Source organism: Hyperolius riggenbachi, chromosome 5 (assembly GCF_040937935.1).
Source record: "Hyperolius riggenbachi isolate aHypRig1 chromosome 5, aHypRig1.pri, whole genome shotgun sequence".
Classification (NCBI taxonomy): domain Eukaryota; kingdom Metazoa; phylum Chordata; class Amphibia; order Anura; family Hyperoliidae; genus Hyperolius; species Hyperolius riggenbachi.
In genome coordinates, this window is record NC_090650.1 from 137,788,173 (window position 1) to 137,808,383 (window position 20,211).

General features: G+C 41.3%; 1 protein-coding gene across 2 annotated transcripts in view; it reads left to right on the forward strand.

Annotated features, from left to right (window-relative positions):
- Nucleotides 1–1,864: 1,864 nt before the first annotated feature.
- The window catches only part of CCK (cholecystokinin), a 34,291-nt gene continuing 15,944 nt past the window's right edge, over nucleotides 1,865–20,211 (forward strand). For both annotated transcript variants that reach the window (XM_068234494.1, XM_068234495.1), the window contains exons 1-2: nucleotides 1,865–1,938; nucleotides 5,609–5,863. In XM_068234494.1, coding sequence (XP_068090595.1) covers nucleotides 5,611–5,863 — 253 coding nt within the window. In that variant the 5' untranslated portion in view covers nucleotides 1,865–1,938; nucleotides 5,609–5,610. The remainder of the gene's footprint in view (nucleotides 1,939–5,608; nucleotides 5,864–20,211) is intronic.

Genomic DNA, 20,211 nt, shown 5'->3' on the forward strand with positions numbered 1-20,211 from the left:
CACGCCGGGGTGCATGGTGGCAGCATGTGCTGTATGGCATACAGAACTGGATCATCCACAAGCAGGGCCGTATTTGCACTCTTTACCGCCCAAGGCCACCGTCAGCAGCTGCCCCCTTAAGTATAGGTAACCATATGTCTCCACCCCTCCCCCAATTTAGGTATCCAGATGACCCTTCCGCCTCCCTCCAGTATAAGTAGCCTGTTGACCCTTCCCGCTGTTATGATAAAGAAAGGAAACCCTGAGAGCCCAATATAGTGTAGTATGCAAAATGAGCGAAGTAGTATGAAAAGTATATAATGTATACACTCACAAGTGTGGGTTACCGCATAGGCAAACACTGTACAGGCAGGTGAGGAGATTAGACCTGTCCTCACTCAGGATTAAAAGTCACTCTCTGTAGATAAGGAAACAAGATGGGGATCAACCCCTCCACCAGGGGTAGATACTGGCAATGTAAAGGTGAACAGAGGCGCCAGCAGGATAAAATGTAATAAAAAAGCTTAAAATTCCTCAGGAGGTGGTGGTGGACTCGCCTACCCGAAGCAGACAGGGTACTGTCAGGTTTTTATAACAACAGGTTTATTTATATACTCCAAACAAAACAGTGCAACGCGTTTCACGGGTATATTCCCGCTTCCTCAGGCCATAAACAGATAAGAGTACACAGTACAGTCTTTAGGTCACGATAAGCTCCTCTGTCTAACCTAAAGACTGTACTGTGTACTCCTATCTGTTTATGGCCTGAGGAAGCGGGAATATACCCGTGAAACGCGTTGCACTGTTTTGTTTGGAGTATATAAATAAACCTGTTGTTATAAAAACCTGCCAGTATCCTGTCTGCTTCGGGGAGGCGAGTCCACCACCATCTCCTGAGGAATTTTAAGCTTTTTATCACCCACTGTTATAGACAGCCAGATGACCCCCCCCCACACCTATAGTATAGGTAGCCAGATAACCCCTCCCCCTCCTCCAGCTTAGATAGCCTGATGACCCCTCCACCTTCCCTCTAGTAAAATAAGCCAGATGATGCTCCCCCCTTCTGTAAAGTTAGCCTGATGAACACCACTCCCTCCAGGATAGGTAGCCAGATGACCCTTCCCCTCTTCCGTAGTATATAGCCTGCTGCCCACCCACCCCTTGATCCCGTGGTGCCCTATGTGTGGGCACAGGACGGTTGCCACGGGCTAGAGGAAGCCCCAGGTAAGTGGATTTAAAAAAAAAAAAAAAAACTTGGATGTGTCTTTTAAATAGGTGGCAGCAGAGGCGGCAGGAACACAGGCATAACTCTGTGTTCCACCACTGAGGTCCGATCTCTAAGTGCCACACGCTACTTCCTGATAAACAGATCCAATGCTCTCCCCTCATGCTGCAACCCCTCCTGCCCCAAAAACAGCACGGGTGCAGGGGCTGAAGCCCCTATTGTTACACCACTGCTTGGAGTGACGAAAAGGCTAGAAACAGCCCTGATAACAGCTAAATATTTCGTAGATTAGATATTTCTACAGTAAAGATTGTGTGTGCAACAACTAATTAGCCAGTGGATTTTAATATCCTAAGGTCCTGAAGTTTCTGAAGTGGCAGGTGATTTACAGGCATGGACTATCAGTAAGTGCATTTCAATCTGACCACCAACCCGAGGCAAGTAATAGAGAAGTTATACATACAGACAGGTAAGAATTGAAATAAAAATATAACATAGCACCGTGAAGCACTAGCTTTAGACTTCATTTGGCCTGGGGTGAAATGATTATGTTATGACCCAATGCCAGTCAGTGGAACATGTGGCGATCCCTGGCTTGCGTCAGCTTGTGCAAACAGATGACAGTGAGGGGTACTATATAAGCTGCTGTGCAGGCAGAGGGAGCACAGTCATTCCTGTGCACTGAGCACTGCCCTCTCCTGCTTCTCTCTGGGAAAAGCAGATCTGTCGGAAAGGTAAGCGCTCTCTTTTCATGCATAGCACTGCTGCGCTCTGTCTACTCTCTATTAGTATTCAGATAGCTCTATTGTCTCTGAAACAACTACACAGTGCATAGAGAGAACAATGCAGACAGCTGCAAGGGGAGGCTGGGGAACAGAGGGGCAGAAGGGGTTACAAGTAAATTTGGGAAGATCTCTGCTGCTAGAAATTACACCATCTCTTTCAATAGTTTATTTTACCTCATCGGTTTGTGTTTTACTAAGCGCATTGTCTGCACTGCTAGCGGATCACGACTACTTCTTGCTTCCATAAGTTGCTGTCTCCAGCAGTGAAAGGGTGCTCTGCACTTTGTATTAAGACAAAGAGAAGAGAGCAAACTTCAGCCGCTCTGTCTTATACTTGCTGCTCAGCAATGCAAGCCATGGACATTCCGGCAGCGATCTCTAATGAGAGGATCACATCTATGGAGAAATGGAACTGATATAACTTAATAATCATTTGTAATAGTTTTGGGTGAAGCGCGTTGAATGACAGAGCCAGGTGGCCACACACCATACAAGTTTTTAAATATCTGTTCAATTCAAGAATTGCAATCATTTTTTCTGATTGTATCATTTCAAAAATCTGACCAATGTACCACACACATAAGTTCAAATTTTCCTCAATTAATAAAAATGATTGGAAACTCTGAGAAAATTGCTTGGGTGTATATATTGATAAATTGACTATCTACCACACACCATTCAATTTTCATAAAAATCGTTTAGAAAAATCCACCATTCCTGATCAACGTTTAACAAATAAAAATCGGAAATCAGATCGGATTTCTTGCTTGAATAAAAAAATGTTTTTCGGGAAATCTGATCTTTTTTATCGAATTGCCATAAAATCAGATCATTTCATTTTAACGTGTCTGGCCGGCCACCTAGTTTAGTTTAGAACTAATTGAATCAAGGAGATTGGCCAGCACACAGGTATACTAAATGACAGAACTATCAAGCTGAGGCATAGTGAGGTCCTACATTACACTCTATATTACAGTACTGTGTTTTTAACAACATTTCTAAGTTACTGGAAACAACGTTTTGTGTATAAATGAAAGGCAGGGGCTCTCATGTAGTTGTAGAACTAAGATGCAGTATGTACAGCAGGCAATTCAGGTTTGTTTTAAGCTTTTTCTGTAACTCCAGGCAAGAAATCTGGTGTCACCACACCATCACCTCTTTACACATACACGCGCTCACACACACACATTGACACACACACACACACACACACACACACACACACACACACACACACACACACACACACACAGAATGACACACACACACACACAGAATGACACACACACACACACACACACACACACACACAGAATGACACACACACACACAGAATGACACACACACACACACACACACACACACACACACACACACACAGAATGACACACACACACACACACACACACACACACACACACACACAGAATGACACACGCGCTCACACACACACATTGACACACACACACACAGAATGACACACACACACACACACACACACACACACACAGAATGACACACACACACAGAATGACACACACACAATGACACACACACACACACACACACAGAATGACACACACACACACACACACACACACACACACAGAATGACACACAAACACACACAATGACACACACACAATGACACACACACACAGAATGACACACACACACAAACAAAATAAAAAAATAAAATTTACGCACACTATAGAACACTTCACATAAGATATAAACCATAAGCCATCAGAAAAGGATTCCTATGAAATGGGGCCCTAGGCAAGATAGCACTTTTTGCCCTCCACTGATGGTCACCTGGCTTATTTAGTTAGATTTGGTAGGGGCTTACATCTACCATGCTCCTAGACTCTCTCCTGGCCCTAGGCAGCTGCCTAGGTTTGCCTTGTGGATGATCCAGCTCTGTATGCCATACAGCATATGCTGCCACTATGCACCTCATATAAAAACAGCACCCACACTACAAAAAGAAAAATGACAGAGGAGTGTGCTCCCATTCCCAACTTCTCATTACACTCACTCTGTCCACCTCTGAAGGAGCAGAATTGGCTGTGCAGACTCCTCCAGCATCACTACAGTACACAACACTTGGGAAGGGGGGTAGAGAGGCTGGGTGCTGGGCACTGTACACAAGAACCTGCTGCACACTGAGTAGGGACTCTCTACAAATCTTTGTCTACAAAACTTTGTATGATTCCTTATCAGAGGCTGAGCAGATGCATTCATTAGAACAATTATGCAGAAAGCAGAAAGTTTTTTTTCTCTCTGCCCCCTTAGTTGTCAGTCTCCCAGGACAGGGAAAATAAACTTTTTTTTCCTGGACTGACAGACAATTTACAGAGGCTTTCTAGACAGCTCTGATCAGCATGGGTAATTCGGGGGTCCTGGCGATTGCAAGACCCCGAATTACTTCTCCCTCTGAGTTGCTATGACTCCGAGGGGGAATAGTATTTTATGCTGCCGGGAATTAGATCAGCAGCAGGATGAGCCGTCAATTTGGCTCAAACGGCACCAAACTCACCGGTGGTGTATAAATACGTAAGCCCATTTTAGGATGTCTAGTATGCAGCTGCTTTATCAAGTCATAGGAACACATAAAGTAGGAACCAAATGTGGAACAGTTTCCTATAGCAACCAATCAAAATCTTGCTGTACTGTATTTGAAAAATAAAGCTCTATTAGTCAACTGTGACTTTTGTGACAGTTTTTATAAATTAGCCTAGGGTATCATTTATGTCAGAAATTGCTATATCAAATTACAGGGTACCTTTACAGCAAACAGTCTCTCTTATCATGTAAAAATTGGATAAAAATAATCTAGAACAAATGATGCGACTGTTATTGTCTGTAAATGTCTGAAAAGTTGCTTGTTTTATTTTATGGTAATATAACAGGCAGGATTGCTGGAGAACGGGGGGGAGGGGGGGGGAAGCTACTATCACTAAGCATTAAGTTCTGTTACTGTATATGTGATATACCAGTCTATACAGCTCTGCAGTATATGGCTATGTTAAAGAAATAATAAAAGCAAAATTGCATGCATCACAAAACCTATTGTGGCAAGACAAAATCATGATGTGCAGGATGTATAGAAAGAGTTGGACACATACATTTATGCCGGTGTAAAAACTGTAAATCTGGACCACCTTCTAACATCCCATTGGAAATCAATGGTATGTCCATTAAGGCATCACCAGTTCATTAGAACATATAGCAACCAATAAACTATTAATTTATTGTGTCCAGAATAGTGTACTGTGACTTCTTTTTTGATGGTTTGGGTTACTGTATTTTCATGTTCTCATTGTTCATATTATTTTCTCTAAATCCTAATTGAATAACAGGTTGCACAGTTTAGGAGAAGTGCAATAATGAATGGTGAGGGTCATATTGTAATTACTGAGAAATATAAACCTAAGGTGACTTACAGCCTAAGGAACAAATAATCTAATGTTTCTCTATTCCATAGAATGGAAAGCTGATTGTGTGCTCCATTGATTCTCAGGGGTAAAATATTGATGCGAAAGGCTATTTGTGTCAACATGTGTAATTGTGATGAAAACAAGTGCAGTAATGAAGAATTGAATTCATGTCTCCCCAGCTATGTACAGTGGAATATGCATCTGTATATTACTCGCTGTGCTGTCGGCAACTTCAATGGGACAGCAAACAGCGGGCTCTATAAATGAAGATCCTGGAGTCGGTGAAAGAGCACAACAGAGTATATTACAGCACCCACGACATATTCGCGCCTCCTCTTCGAACCAGCTAAAGCCCTTCCAGCGTGTTGATGGAAACGGTGACCAAAAAGCCATTTTTGGAGCAATGTTGGCTAAATACCTACAGACCAGAAAAGGTAAGATGAAGCCATGCAACCAAGTTTCCATCTTATCATCCGTCACTGGCAAGGGGAACTCTGCCTTTCCAAAACATAAGATAGTTGCAAGAGTTTAGAATGAGCAAGAAGTTACCCCCATAATATATCATTTTTGGGTCACTGAATATGCAAATCACCCCACTAGTTTTTCTTCTTTCAGTGGCCAATCCAGATATGATGAAACAACATCAGTTGGGTGACTGATTAATGTCACACATTTGTATCCTCTATATTATTTGTCTTCTATCCAAGCATTGCAGAATAATTAAGGGACACTGTAACCTAACAGAGGTAATTTCAATATTTCATAGCTGTATATTTGTGCGCCTAGCAAAGTGTTGGGCATGCAAATCTGTGTCCATAATGATCGCTAGGTCCAAATTCAATATAAGTGCAGTCTGTATCACACAGACAGATTCACAAATAAAACAAATGTCTGGCTCAACATACATGAAGCCAGCAGATACAAATATCTAGACCTGAGGTCAAAATTCAGATTTGAATGCAAATGCCATTGGATTTGAAAGTAATTCAGTAAAACCTTGCTACTGGTTAGTTAACCCATTACAAGCTAAATGATTATTTATCAGCCACTGGGTTTGATAGGCTCAGCTTCTGTTCCTTTGAAGTTTGGAGTCCAAGATGAATTTGATGTTCATCATCTGTACGCATGGCACCTCCACTATATACACATATTTGTCGGGTCTACATCTATCTATCTATCTATCTATCTATCTATCTATCTATCTATCTATCTATCTATCTGATCCAATATGAAGGGAAATTTGAGGTTTGTACTCAGTGAATGCTATGACATCCTAGACACATATGCTGTGTGTGCTAATTTATCTATTTTCAAGATGCATATATTTGCATACTAAATGTGCATAATACTGCATCAACTTGTAATTATTTGCATCCCATTAACCATCCCTAGGATCATCCCTAGAATTGATAAATCTCTGTTTGTATTGGAGCTATCATGCGTATCTACTGGTTTCTCTTGCTGTGAGTTGCGATTCTATTGTTTTGGCTATGCAGTTGATTGCTCCATGCAGCTTACCAGTTTGAATAAGTGACTGAACTTCAATTATTTTTTTTTGTTTAGCTTAGATCCTCCCTGTGCAGTAACAATTACTATAATGAAACAGTGAGACATCCTGGGGATTATAATACAGCTCACACAAGCAATGGCTTGCCATAGCAGGGATGCTACCATGAGCTGAATAGTGTCCACTTGTGAGACTTGGGTACCAAAAAGTGTATTGTTTTCATAAGTAGTGCTGGACACAGAGCTTAAGCTACCACAGCAACATAAATTATATGAATTTAAAGTTTACCTTCTTTAATGACTATGAACGAAATAATTTACATGACCAGCAAGGCTGAAAGAATGCAACAGGTCAAATAGCAGTTAACCACCACCACTAAATTTTCTGTGCAACCACAGATCTTTATCTTTTTATTTATTTATTTATTGTAAATTAATTGGTAGATTTGTGTTAGCTATCATGTCATAATAGGATTTATGCATGTAAATAAGCCTACTGTACACATATAATTCGTTCTGTCATTTGCACTAATTATTTAGTTGTTATACAGCTGAAATGTGTAACGTCAGGTAATAACAATAGAGAATATCGGTAATTATGCCAATATTCTACTACTGCCCTCTGCACCCTTATTCTCTCACTAATACTCCTCTATCTATACCCAACACCAAACTCCTAATATCTACACTAACCTTCCACTATCTACTCCGAACACTAAACTCCCCCCCCCCCCTCCCCCACACTCCTAACTCCAAACCCAGTAATTAAACCAGCCAAGTAAGGCTGGTAATGAAAAAGTCTGGAGTTTGGCTGCAATGTAGCCTCCTTCAGCAGGAAGGTAATTAAAAAGTACAGAGTTGCTGCTGCTCTGGTGTACTACTGCCCCAAGTAAGTGGTTATATAGTCACTCAAAACCACATGCCCATTGCTGTCTTTGCATAATTCCGTTAGGTAGTAGTGGAGCTCCAACGCTGCTGTTTTGCTCAGGCACTTCTTTTTCCCGATGCTCACTTTTGTGGCTGTAATTGCTAGTGTTGGTGTTCAAATTTGGCATGACTTGCGTGCCACGTTGTGTTTCACGTGACTTCCGGTTTGGTAGGAGGAAGCATCACAATCACATGAAGCATAACTTGACATGCAAGTAAATGAACTCTTTTTGATCCTGTTCACTTGTTCGAATGCTGAACAGCAGCAGTCAGGGGTATCCGAGTGTTGCAAATTCGCTATGCCGAATTCAAACACAACACAAGTAATTGCTAAATTTAACATGGGCGTCTATGTTGGGACCAAAATATCCCAGCTACAATCGTGCCCAAATTTGCAGTTTCACAAGTGTTTGATGGCACTGTTGATCCAATAAATTAATTTCATCTTTGTAAAACTGTGGCAGGTTAACAAAGATCAGTTAACAATAACTAATAAAGAATAACTTTGATAAAACGCTATAATTTTCTGGAACAGGACAACCAGAATAAGAATAATCAGAAGATGCAGCTGAATGCAGTAGATCATTTTTAAGCATTCCATTGATTAAAACCCTGTTGTGGTCACAAAAATGGTAAATTGCATTAAAATCTGTATGTGTGCAACTAGCATAATACTAAGAGCTGCTTAAATCTATTAAGTAACTATGAAATATTTTTAATACCAGCTCTTAAAACTATTTTTTTTATTATAGTTCTTATACATCTTATACTCAAAGTGTGAAAATACATTATAAAAGATTGCGGAGGAAGGAGTGGAGGAGCAACCTGACAGTTTAAAGTAAAGCTGCTAATTAGGGTGGATTTCTGAAGGTGTGATGTATAGTACCAATCCCACTTTCAGTTTGCCATCTTTGTTCTTACCATCCTTACTACCTTTCTTCCAAAGCTGGCTATCCCAGTAGTCAAGAACTGTTTTTTTTTCTTGTCTTCTAAAAGTGTGTATTTCTTGTCATAGCATGGACTGATAACCTACTGCCATATAACAGGCTAAATATTATAAAGGGTCATTTTACAGAGTAAAGCGGTAATGCTAAGGAATATTTAAAGAGACACTGAAGCGAAAAAAAAATGATGATATTATGATTTGTATGTGTAGCACAGCTAAGAAATAAAACATTAAGATCAGATACATCAGTGTAATTGTTTCCAGTACAGGAAGAGTTGAGAAACTCCAGTTGTTATCTCTATGCAAACAAGCCATTAAGCTTTCCGACTAAGTTAGTCGTGGAGGGGGCTGTTATCTGACTTTTATTATCTCAACTGTTCCTGGACTATTTACTTTTCCTCTGCTAGAGGAGAGGTCATTACTTCACAGACTGCTCTGAAAGACTCATTTTGAATGCTGAGTGTTGTGTAATCTGCACATATTATAGAATGATGCAATGTTAGAAAAAACACTATATACCTGAAAATAAAAGTATGAGAATATTTTCTTTGCTGCTAATCTTCTAGCAATTATTCATAGTACACAACCAATTCATTATATCATATATTTCTTTCGCTTCAGTGTCTCTTTAAAGCCAGGTTGGTACACATTTTCAAATATGATTGACCAATCACTTACCAATTTTACCTCCTTCACATAGTATGAGGGCCAACAGATATTGAATACTAAATTACAGAGGAGAGAAGAAGCTTCCGGGCACCAGTGTGCATAGCCAAGTCACCTTTTATTCAAAGCTCCCAACACCTTCAAGACATATATGCATAAACCTGACAGCTGTTTCGCAGGATAACCTGCTTGTTCAGAGGCAGCAAATACGTGTATTTGCTGCCTCTGAAGAAGCAGGTTACCAGTGTGCATAGCCAAGTCACCTTTTATTCAAAGCTCCCAACACCTTCAAGACATATATGCATAAACCTGACAGCTGTTTCGCAGGATAACCTGCTTCTTCAGAGGCAGCAAATACGTGTATTTGCTGCCTCTGAAGAAGCAGGTTACAGCAAATACATGTATTTGCTGCCTCTGAAGAAGCAGGTTATCCTGCGAAACAGCTGTCAGGTTTATGCATATATGTCTTGAAGGTGTTGGAAGCTTTGAATAAAAGGTGACTTGGCTATGCACACTGGTGCCCGGAAGCTTCTTCTCTCCTCTGTAATTTGATATATTATCTACTGGAGGCACAGTGGCACTCTGCACCTGCCTCTCCCAACCTGCCAGAGCTTTATCTTGTGCCGATTTTTTTCTTGTCTTGTGGATTATAGATATTGAATACTATAAGCAGATTGTGTAAGTAAACTCTCATACTACGTGGAGGTGGTAAAATCGGTCTGTGATTGGCTAATCATAATTGAACGTGTGTACACACATCAAATTTTGATTGGCCAATTTAATACTTCCATGTAATTTGGGAGCTTACCTGCACAATCTGTTCATAGTTTTCAAAATCCGTTGGTCCTCACCTCATACTATATGGATGTGATAAAAGAAGTCAGTGACTGGCCAAACAAAATTGGATGTGTGTATGCACCCTTACAGTCTGACATAGCAGAGTCCCTCAACTCCTTATTGTCTATATAGTTATCTTTCCTGCTTTTTCTCCAATGTAATCCCATCTATTTGAAAATCACAAGCGCGCTCCTCATTACAGCAGCTAGCACCATAAACAGCCATCTTGCATAATAATGTAATGTACCATTCAATCTGAAAGCACAATGAGGGCCCATTCACACTTAAAGGGCAAAACGCCGGCGCTCACCGTTGGCGTTTTGCGTGAGTGATTTTTCAGCGGAAAAAATCACTGAACACTGCTGCGATTTTTCCGCAATCGCATTTAGTGGTTCTATAGCACTAAATGCGATCGCCGGGAAATCGCCTGAAAATGGTGCAGGCGACGTGTTTGTGTTTCGCGATTTTGGGTGATTTGAGGCAATTAGCGCAAATTGCCCAAGCAAGAACGGGCCCATAGGGTTTAATTACACTAGCGCTTTCAAAAGCACTAGCGTTTGAGCGTTTTGCCGCAATCGCCGGCCAAATGCTCAAGTGTGAATGGGACCTGATGGTTTTTTACTGGCCACACAGGTTTTTATCAAGGAGAGAGCATACGTCTTCTTGCAATTTGTACATATTTTTCTAATGCGTTTTTTGCAATTTTCAGCATTCATTCTGGTTTATTGGGGGAGTGCGGTGAAATACATTGGCCCATATGCAATTAACTTTTTCTCCTGAGTTTTTTCCTAGGTTATATTCTCAATACAATGCCTTTTACACCCCCAGTAAGCAAGAAAATACTCAAAATAATTTTGATAGTACTTTTTGGTACATTTTCAATTGCAAATTCCTAACAAATTATTTTAAATACAAAATGAAAAATTATCTCTTGGGACAAAAAGCAGGAGAAAAATGTAATTGCATATGGCCATTGTGTTTGGAAACATGCAGGGTGAGCAAAAAAACCAAAACAAAACACAGAAAGGTGTCTAATTTTTAAAAGCAGAAACTCAGTGATGCACATGAGTAAGGCTCTTAGGAGAAACGTTTTTGATCATTAACCCTTTCAGTCCCTCAAAACAAAAAAAACGTCTGTTCTCAGAAGTTATAATAGCTTGGCTAATGTATAGGAGCAGAGGAGAATTTTTGACTGCAGTTCTGCTTTGATGTCATTTTTCTATAAAACATGATTAAGCACTTCCCCTACCACGGGTTATTTCCCATTAAAAACTCATTGATGCTGGCCATCATTGACATGGGGACTTAGATTCATGAACGGGAACTACATTCCCATTCATTCATCTCCCCTCTAATGAGCGGTGAGGAGTTACCGCACGGTAGCGAGCAGCGGTCACCTGCAGCAGAAGACGAGGATCTGGTTGAACTCGAAGGACGTATGTCTTTTTTTAACCCAAATAACTATGTAACTCTGATTAAGTTTCCCAGGGCATAGACATACAGCAATAGGTGCAGTAAGTGGTTAATTAGCAAAAATAATAGTGGCATACCCTTATGACGTACATATTAAAAAATCTGAGTCCCTAAGGTAACTATTTGTGATTTTTTTTTTTTTAATGCCAGCACTTTTTTTTAAACAAGATTTAAATGTATGTGTATGTGTAATTTTACTTTTTGACCACCAGATGTCCCCACACTATCCTGTGCATTGAACAGTACACAGAAAGTAGTGGGAAACTGTAGCGTTCACTTTCATTTTGTGAATGACCATCAGCATCTCATTGATGGTGGATGATCATTCACCACGAGAACACATGTTCCTATTCTCCAATTAGTACTCTGCTCAGTTAAAGAAAGTAAATACATATATGGCTTTTGTCAGTACAAATACAGTAATTACAACATTTAAATCAAGTTTATTAATGAACAGGTGATAGTTTATACTAGGTTAGAATGTACATGGGTTTTGTCTGCACTTTTTGTGTTAGTGTGAGTTTCCACTCACATCTTAAAAACGTGCTGATAGGTTAATTTATCTTTCAACATAATTACCTCATCCAACTGGCATTCTGTTTTAAAGGCCAGAGGACACTTTTGACCCATAATTCCTCCTGTTAACTGTTACATATGATGGGAGATCTTTAATGGTATGGGTTTACTTTTCATGGGAGTCATTGGTTCAGTGAATGATCTGTATAAGGCTCCCTGCACACTGCAAATCCGTTTTCCAATTCCGATTCCGTTTCCGATTTTCAATTCCGATTTTCCCTGAATACATTCAACAGAAAAACGGATAAAAAAACGCAGCATGCAGTAAAGATGAAAAATCGGAATCGAATGTAAAAACCGATTAAAAAGCGGAATCGGAATCGCATGCAGTGTGCAGGGAGCCTAACTGTGACATAGCCAGTAGATATATTGCCATGTTAGACATATTTCAATCCCTTCACCACTACAATATAATATATGCCAAGGATGTCCCCATTTTCATTGTTCACTTTGCAATGCTTATCAAAAATCCAGCATGTACAAGTCCTTCTCAAAAAATTAGTATATTGTGATAAAGTTCATTATTTTCTGTAATGTACTGATAAACATTAGACTTTCATATTTTTTAGATTCATTACGCACAACTGAAGTAGTTCAAGCCTTTTATTGTTTTAATATTGATGATTTTGGCATACAGCTCATGAAAACCCAAAATTCCTATCTCAAAAAATTAGCATATCATGAAAAGGTTCTCTAAAAGAGCTATTAATCTAATCATCTGAATCAACTAATTAACTCTAAACATCTGCAAAAGATTCCTGAGGCTTTTAAAAACTCCCAGCCTGGTTCATTACTCAAAACCGCAATCATGGGTAAGACTGCCGACCTGACTGCTGTCCAGAAGGCCATCATTGACACCCTCAAGCAAGAGGGTAAGACACAGAAAGAAATTTCAGAACGAATAGGCTGTTCCCAGAGTGCTGTATCAAAGCACCTCAGTGGGAAGTCTGTGGGAAGGAAAAAGTGTGGCAGAAAACGCTGCACAATGAAAAGAGGTGACCGGACCCTGAGGAAGATTGTGGAGAAGGACCGATTCCAGACCTTGGGGGACCTGCGGAGACAGAGGACTGAGTCTGGAGTAGAAACATCCAGAGCCACCGTGTACAGGCGTGTGCAGGAAATAGGCTACAGGTGCCGCATTCCCCAGGTCAAGCCACTTTTGAACCAGAAACAGCGGCAGAAGCGCCTGACCTGGGCTACAGAGAAGCAGCACTGGACTGTTGCTCAGTGGTCCAAAGTACTTTTTTTGGATGAAAGCAACTTTTGCATGTCATTCGGAAATCAAGGTGCCAGAGTCTGGAGGAAGACTGGGGAGTGGGTAATGCCAAAATGCCTGAAGTCCAGTGTCAAGTACCCACAGTCAGTGATGGTCTGGGGTTCCATGTCAGCTGCTGGTGTTGGTCCACTGTGTTTTATCAAGGGCAGGGTCAATGGAGCTAGCTATCAGGAGATTTTGGAGCGCTTCATGCTTCCATCTGCTGAAAAGCTTTATGGAGATGAAGATTTCATTTTTCAGCACGACCTGGCACCTGCTCACAGTGCCAAAACCACTGGTAAATGGTTTACTGACCATGGTATTACTGTGCTCAATTGGCCTGCCAACTCTCCTGACCTGAACCCCATAGAGAATCTGTGGGATATTGTGAAGAGAAAGTTGAGAGACGCAAGACCCAACACTCTGGATGAGCTTAAGGCTGCTATCGAAGCATCCTGGGCCTCCATAACACCTGAGCAGTGCCACAGGCTGATTGCCTCCATGCCACGCCGCATTGAAGCAGTCATTTCTGCAAAAGGATTCCCGACCATGTATTTTTTTTGTTTTAAATACACTTTTCTTTTATTGGTCGGATGAAATATGCTAATTTTTTGAGATAGGAATTTGGGGTTTCTCATGAGCTGTATGCCAAAATCATCAATATTAAAACAATAAAAGGCCTGAACTACTTCAGTTGTGTGTAATGAATCTAAAATATCTGAAAGTCTAATGTTTATTAGTACATTACAGAAAATAATGAACTTTATCACAATATGCAAATTTTTTTAGAAGGACCTGTATATACGGTACATGGCCTGAAACTAGGACCAGATGATGACATCATTGCAATATATCCTGATGAAATTCTGCTCTATTTCAAAGATACTACACACACAGTCCAGCAAATATTTATGACAACTGAAGAATATTCCAAATTCTCAAGCCTACATATTGATTGGCAAAAATATGATATATATTGTATTGACTCCTAATAACCCACTGGTACTCTACTGATAAATAGATTTCAGTACATACTTCTAGGATGTACATAGGATCTACAGAATATTGATTCAGTTATATATTATACAATTCAATAATATTTGTAAGGAATGTTTCTCCCAAAGGACTCAAAGCACATAGATATGTCTCAGATCAATACATAGTTGCAGGGTGGACTGTGTTACAGAGGAAATGTGTTTATAAATGCTAGACCAAACAGATGGCTTTTCAGTTTGGATTTTAATGATTCCAGTGATGGAGATCTGATTAGGTGTGCCAAGGGGTTCTAAAGTGTAGGGGCAGCATGACAGAAGGCTCTGTCTCCAAAGGTTTTGTGACAGACTCTGGGGATGACCAAGTTATTAGAGCTTTTTGATCTAAGATTGTGGGAGGTGTAATGCAGTTGTAACAAATTTTTAGGTGTCTAGGGCCAGAATTGTGCAAAGATTTGAAAGTCAACAAGCCAATTTTAAAAAGAATTCTCCTCCTAGAACTTTTTATCCATAGAGGTGCTGATTGAGACTGGAGCTGCTTTGCTTTTAGCCGCAGACCTCCAATGACAAGAAGCTCAGTTTTGTAGCATGCAGGGCTGGGCCAAAGCAGAGGCAGAAAAGGCAGCGGCTTTAGGGCACAGCTCTATGTGGACGCATTCCTCTCCACCCTCCCACCACCTCCTTTAGTCTGAACTAACCTCCGTTCCTCTTGATAGTGGACATAGTGTCCTCCACTGACTGTCCGGAGTCCGGACTGGAAGGAGCTGCCAGCTAATCTTTCTATGCCACTCTGAACCCGGTGGCACATGCTCTATGCCATATCAAGCTGCACCGTCATCAGAGAGATGACGAGCATAGCTGTGGTGTCAGTTTTGCTGGGCAACAGCAGGAAAGTCAGTTTCTGCTTCAACAGAGCAGTGCCGGCTTCCTGCAGTATTGCCTAAAACTGAGAGGGGCCCCCCATTTGTTGACTGGCTCTCTGTGCAGTACTGGACGCTAGTGACCCTGGCAGGGGAACAGGACAGCAGGATGGCGGGACTCCATGTTGATAACCCTGGCTTCCTCTCTGTGTCTCAGCAACGGCGATTGTTGTCACATGTATTGTGGATGGACCAGGACAATGTAACCCAGCCCTAAACTTCAAGTATGACGGTATGGAGGAGAGGGGGGCTGATAGAGGCAATCAGGCACTTAAATTATCTGTAGTATTCTGCAGTGCAGTGAAGTTCTGAGGAGACCTCTAACCAACGCATTGGGGGGGGGGGGCTATGTGGACACATTGAGCGTGGGCATCAGGGTTTGCTTGAGGAGGGGGGAATTGAAGGTGCCTGGTTATTGCTTGAGGTACATCTGGCTACCTATACTGGGGATGAGGGAAACCTGCCTAATACTGGTTTATTTACTGGTAGGGTGGAAAACGAACACTGGGGACACATCTGGCTGTCTTTACTGAAGTGGGGAACTACCTAAAACTGAACGGAACATCTAGCTACCTATACTGGGGGTGGGGGTACCTGCTTAATACTGGGGGCACATCTAGTCATCTTCACTAGGGAGGGGGAAAAGTAACACTAGGGACACATCTGGCTACATGTACTGGGGAGGGGGACTACCTTATACTGGGGGTACATCTGTTACCTATACTGGGGGGAGGGGGCTACCGAATACTGGGGGTACATATGGCTACCTATACTGAGAATAGTGAATAAGTAGAGAACCAACTTAATAGTGGCAACACATCTGCTACATATACTGAGGTGAGCACAATTCAGGGGAACACTTTGAAAGCTTTGCCTCTGGTGCCGGGGCACACCGTATGTTAGAGGTACAGCATTGACAGTAAAGGCCCCAAGGATCAAGACAGCTAATTTTGGTGCACAGCTGGGCTGATAATTTGGGAGCCGCCATAGGCCGCAATGAAAATTGCATCTATAGCGGCGCTCAGTGTCTAATTTGTGCTGCAGCTCAAATTAGAAAAACAGAGGTACTTCAGCCCCCGGCAATAGCCGGTGCCCGAATTACATGCCCCCCCCCCCCCCCCCCCCCGAGTTGCCTCAACTCAGAGGGGGAATAGCATTACTGCCACCTGGAAGTTTCAGCAGGCGTAGGGTGAGCAGTCTTTCAGCTTCACTCTGTGTCGAAATTTATCTGCAGTGATTTTTAATGTTTGCCCATGGATACGCTTTGTGTTCTGCCAGCCAACAATGGGTTGAACCACTGGAGAACTAAGCCATCTATGCTTACTGATCCTATAATGCATGGTGGATCCGATGCTGTAAGGAGTTACCATTTAAAGTAATAAGGCACCTTTTTATCAACCTAATTAACATTCTTATTCTCCCTTTATGGACCATAAATATTTTCAGCGGACCGAATAGCTGAATCAATAGCCTTATATGGAACAGTTATAGAGCAAGGGTTGAGATGAGGACATTACAAGCCCCCAAGCCACAAGCAAGCTTATACCAGATTTCTATTTGTACTTGCTGGCAGGTCAGATAAAATATTTGTATCATGTATAGCTCACTGCTTGGAGAAACTAGTTTCTGAACTCGTTTTAGTTGAATACATTAAAACCTGGGATTTACTAGCTTTCCTAGGCAACCCCAGGCTATGGGTAATTGGAACTGGTACATCCCTTCACAGATTGGCTGTCAGGAAATGACAGGAAGCAAATATAAAGTACTACAGTTTGAAGACAAAAGACCATTTTATTTAATCAGGTCTACTCTACAGTGCAAACATTGATCCTTTTTAATGATTCTATATTCCAGGATCATACGATGCAAAGGCAGTTCTTAGCAAACTCAGTCTCCAGATCGAAATATCTTGCACATTTCAAAGCAAGTCCAGGATTGCAGAATAGAAAGTGGATTTACCTCCTCTTCATCCCTCCAGAAAATAGTTCTAGTTGTTGGGCTGTTACTGCTATAGCCATTTTCTAATTTTTTGGCAGGTCAGGTCGTTTGGGTGCCGTAACTGGCAGGCAACTCATAGACGCCTGTGTTAAATTTCGGCAATCAGGTGCTCAGCCGGTCATTTGGGCGCCCAGTGCGAGTGTTAGCCGGTCAACGCTCACAAGGGCAGGGTCATCCTCCTAATTTTTAATTTTGTAACAATATTTGTGCTGCTTGGAACTCTGCTGTACATGTGTTAGTTGTATCTATGTTTCCCTTGTCGTCTTATTGTGCTTTGTAAAGCGCTGCGGAATATGTTGGCGCTATATAAAAAAAAATAAAAATAATAATAATAACTACTACATGGAATTTAATGTTTGTAGCCAATTGTAGATAATAGGCTAAAACTTTTGGGTAGTTTGGGTGCCCAAGTTTAATGGTGACCATACATGGTACAATTTTTTCATTCAATCTTACCATTTCTATGTAATATAAGGGAACTGCCTAAATTAGCCTCAGAATATTCACTTAATTTACCCTTATACTACATAGAAATGGTAAGATTGTATGAAAAAATTGTACCATGTATGGCCACTGTAAGTAAGGTCAGGCTAGGTGCTGATATTTTACTATCCTGGCACTCAACCGATCCGGCGCTGCAGTATGAGATGTGGGAGGAAACCAGAGAAACCAGAGAGCCAAGAAGAAAGCCACAAAGACACACAGGTAATATACAAACCCCATGCAGATGGTATCCTGGGTAAGATTCAAACCTGGAAGCTTAGTACTGCACAGTGTTTCTAAATGTTTTAGTAGCGCGATTTGAAACTGGTAGGCATTCACAGTAAAGTAAAAGAAATACAAAAGAACAATATTGCACCGCGATTATTTATTGTGCAGGTCCCTGAATAAAACATGTCAATGAGATTTAGTAGAAGTGACATGACAGCAAACATTGTTTATTCATTCACTCAGAGAAGTAGTGAGGGTTGAGAATAAGGTGCATAGTGATAGCTCTGTGTGTAAAGATTGTTTCATAATCAATATTGTATTCATTGACATGAATAGTTACTAAAGTCTTTGCCAGAAAGAAAAGAACAGAGATCCCGTCTTCACTTCTTATTTACTGTTTACGGTTCTGCAACGGAAATGCTTGTACCTTGATTTATTAGCAAGGATAATTATCACCTGCCAAGCATATCTTTTAGTAAACATCCTCAGATGACCTCAGTCACACTCTTGTCCACCTAAAACACATTCAGATGTAAGGTAATTTGTATATGGTAAGTAAAATTTAACTTAAAATACACCATACCCAAGGCAAACCTATCCGAAGCAAGTACAGAAGAATGTTCATACTGGGTCTACATACCTCTCTGCATTGTCCATTTCTCTCCTTAGTCCTTATAATCACTCCTTGTTCAATTTGACATTTATCTTTGGTGTATGTGAAGAAAGTTAATAAAGAATTTTTTTGTGTGGACATTTTAAAGAGAGTCTTAAGCGAAAATAATTCTTGCTTTTTCCTGTGGCAAAAGGAGGGCATTATACCCCCCACATGTGGGCAGCGCTTCCTGAAAGAGGCAGAGCTTTGCGCTGTAGCTCTGCCTCTACTGGAGTTAATCACTGCTGATCTCCGCCTCTCCCCGCCAATCTCAGTATTCCTTCAGTGAGAGGGGTGGGGAGAGGTGGAGATCCGTGAGCAGATTGACTTCAGTAAAGGTAGAGCTACAGCACTAAGCTCTGCCTCCTTGGGCAGCAAAATCCACAACTTTGAAAGTCGTGGATGTTTTTTCCCCCAGAGTTGGGGGTGTATTAAGCCCTCGTTTTGCTGTGGGAATGCGGTGTTTCATGTCTCCTCACTCCTCATACTGCTTTAACTAAATAGCAGGTAAAAAGCAAGATTTATTTTCACTTCAGACTCTCTTTAAGCGGATAATTATTATTTTGGGTATCCTCCTAAAGATATATTAAAATTTAAACATTAAATTTACTCACCCTCCCATTCACTCCCTTTAAAGAGACTCTGAAGCGAGTCTAAATTTACTTTTTTAACAGGTAGTCATGTTAAGCAGTATAACCCCTGCTAAAACGCTGCTATCCCACGGCAAAATGAAGGGTTTATACCCCCCCAAATCCCCTTTCCTACCTCCGGGGAGCGCTTCCTGATGAGGCAGAGCTTATGGCTGTAGCTCTGCCTCTCAGCGCGTCAATCCCCACTGATCGCCGCCTCTCCCCGCCCCTCTCAATCTGCCTTCACAAAGATGGGCGGGGAGAGGCGGAGATCCGATTGACGTGCATGGAGGCAGAGCTGCAGCCGTAAGCTCTGCCTCCATGAACAGCAAAATCCACGACCAAGAAAGTCGTGGATTTTGCAGGGGGGATTTGGGGGTATAAACCCCTCGTTTTGCCACGGGATAACAGCGTTTTAGCAGCGGTTATACTGATTAACATGACTGCATGTTAAAAAAGTAAATTTACATTCGCTTTAGAGTGTCTTTAAGGGTAGAGGAAGGAATGGAAGGGTGATAGAAGGGAACATTGCAACAAGCCTACCTCTTCCTGTCTGAAAATTTGATGTTGGTAGAAAGTCACATTTTTCAAGGAGTGATTACTGGGTCAGGAGTAAACGAGGAGAGGAACGTACAATGCACAGTGGTATGTGAATTCAGCATGAAAATACTTCTATGCTTACCTTAGGGTAGCT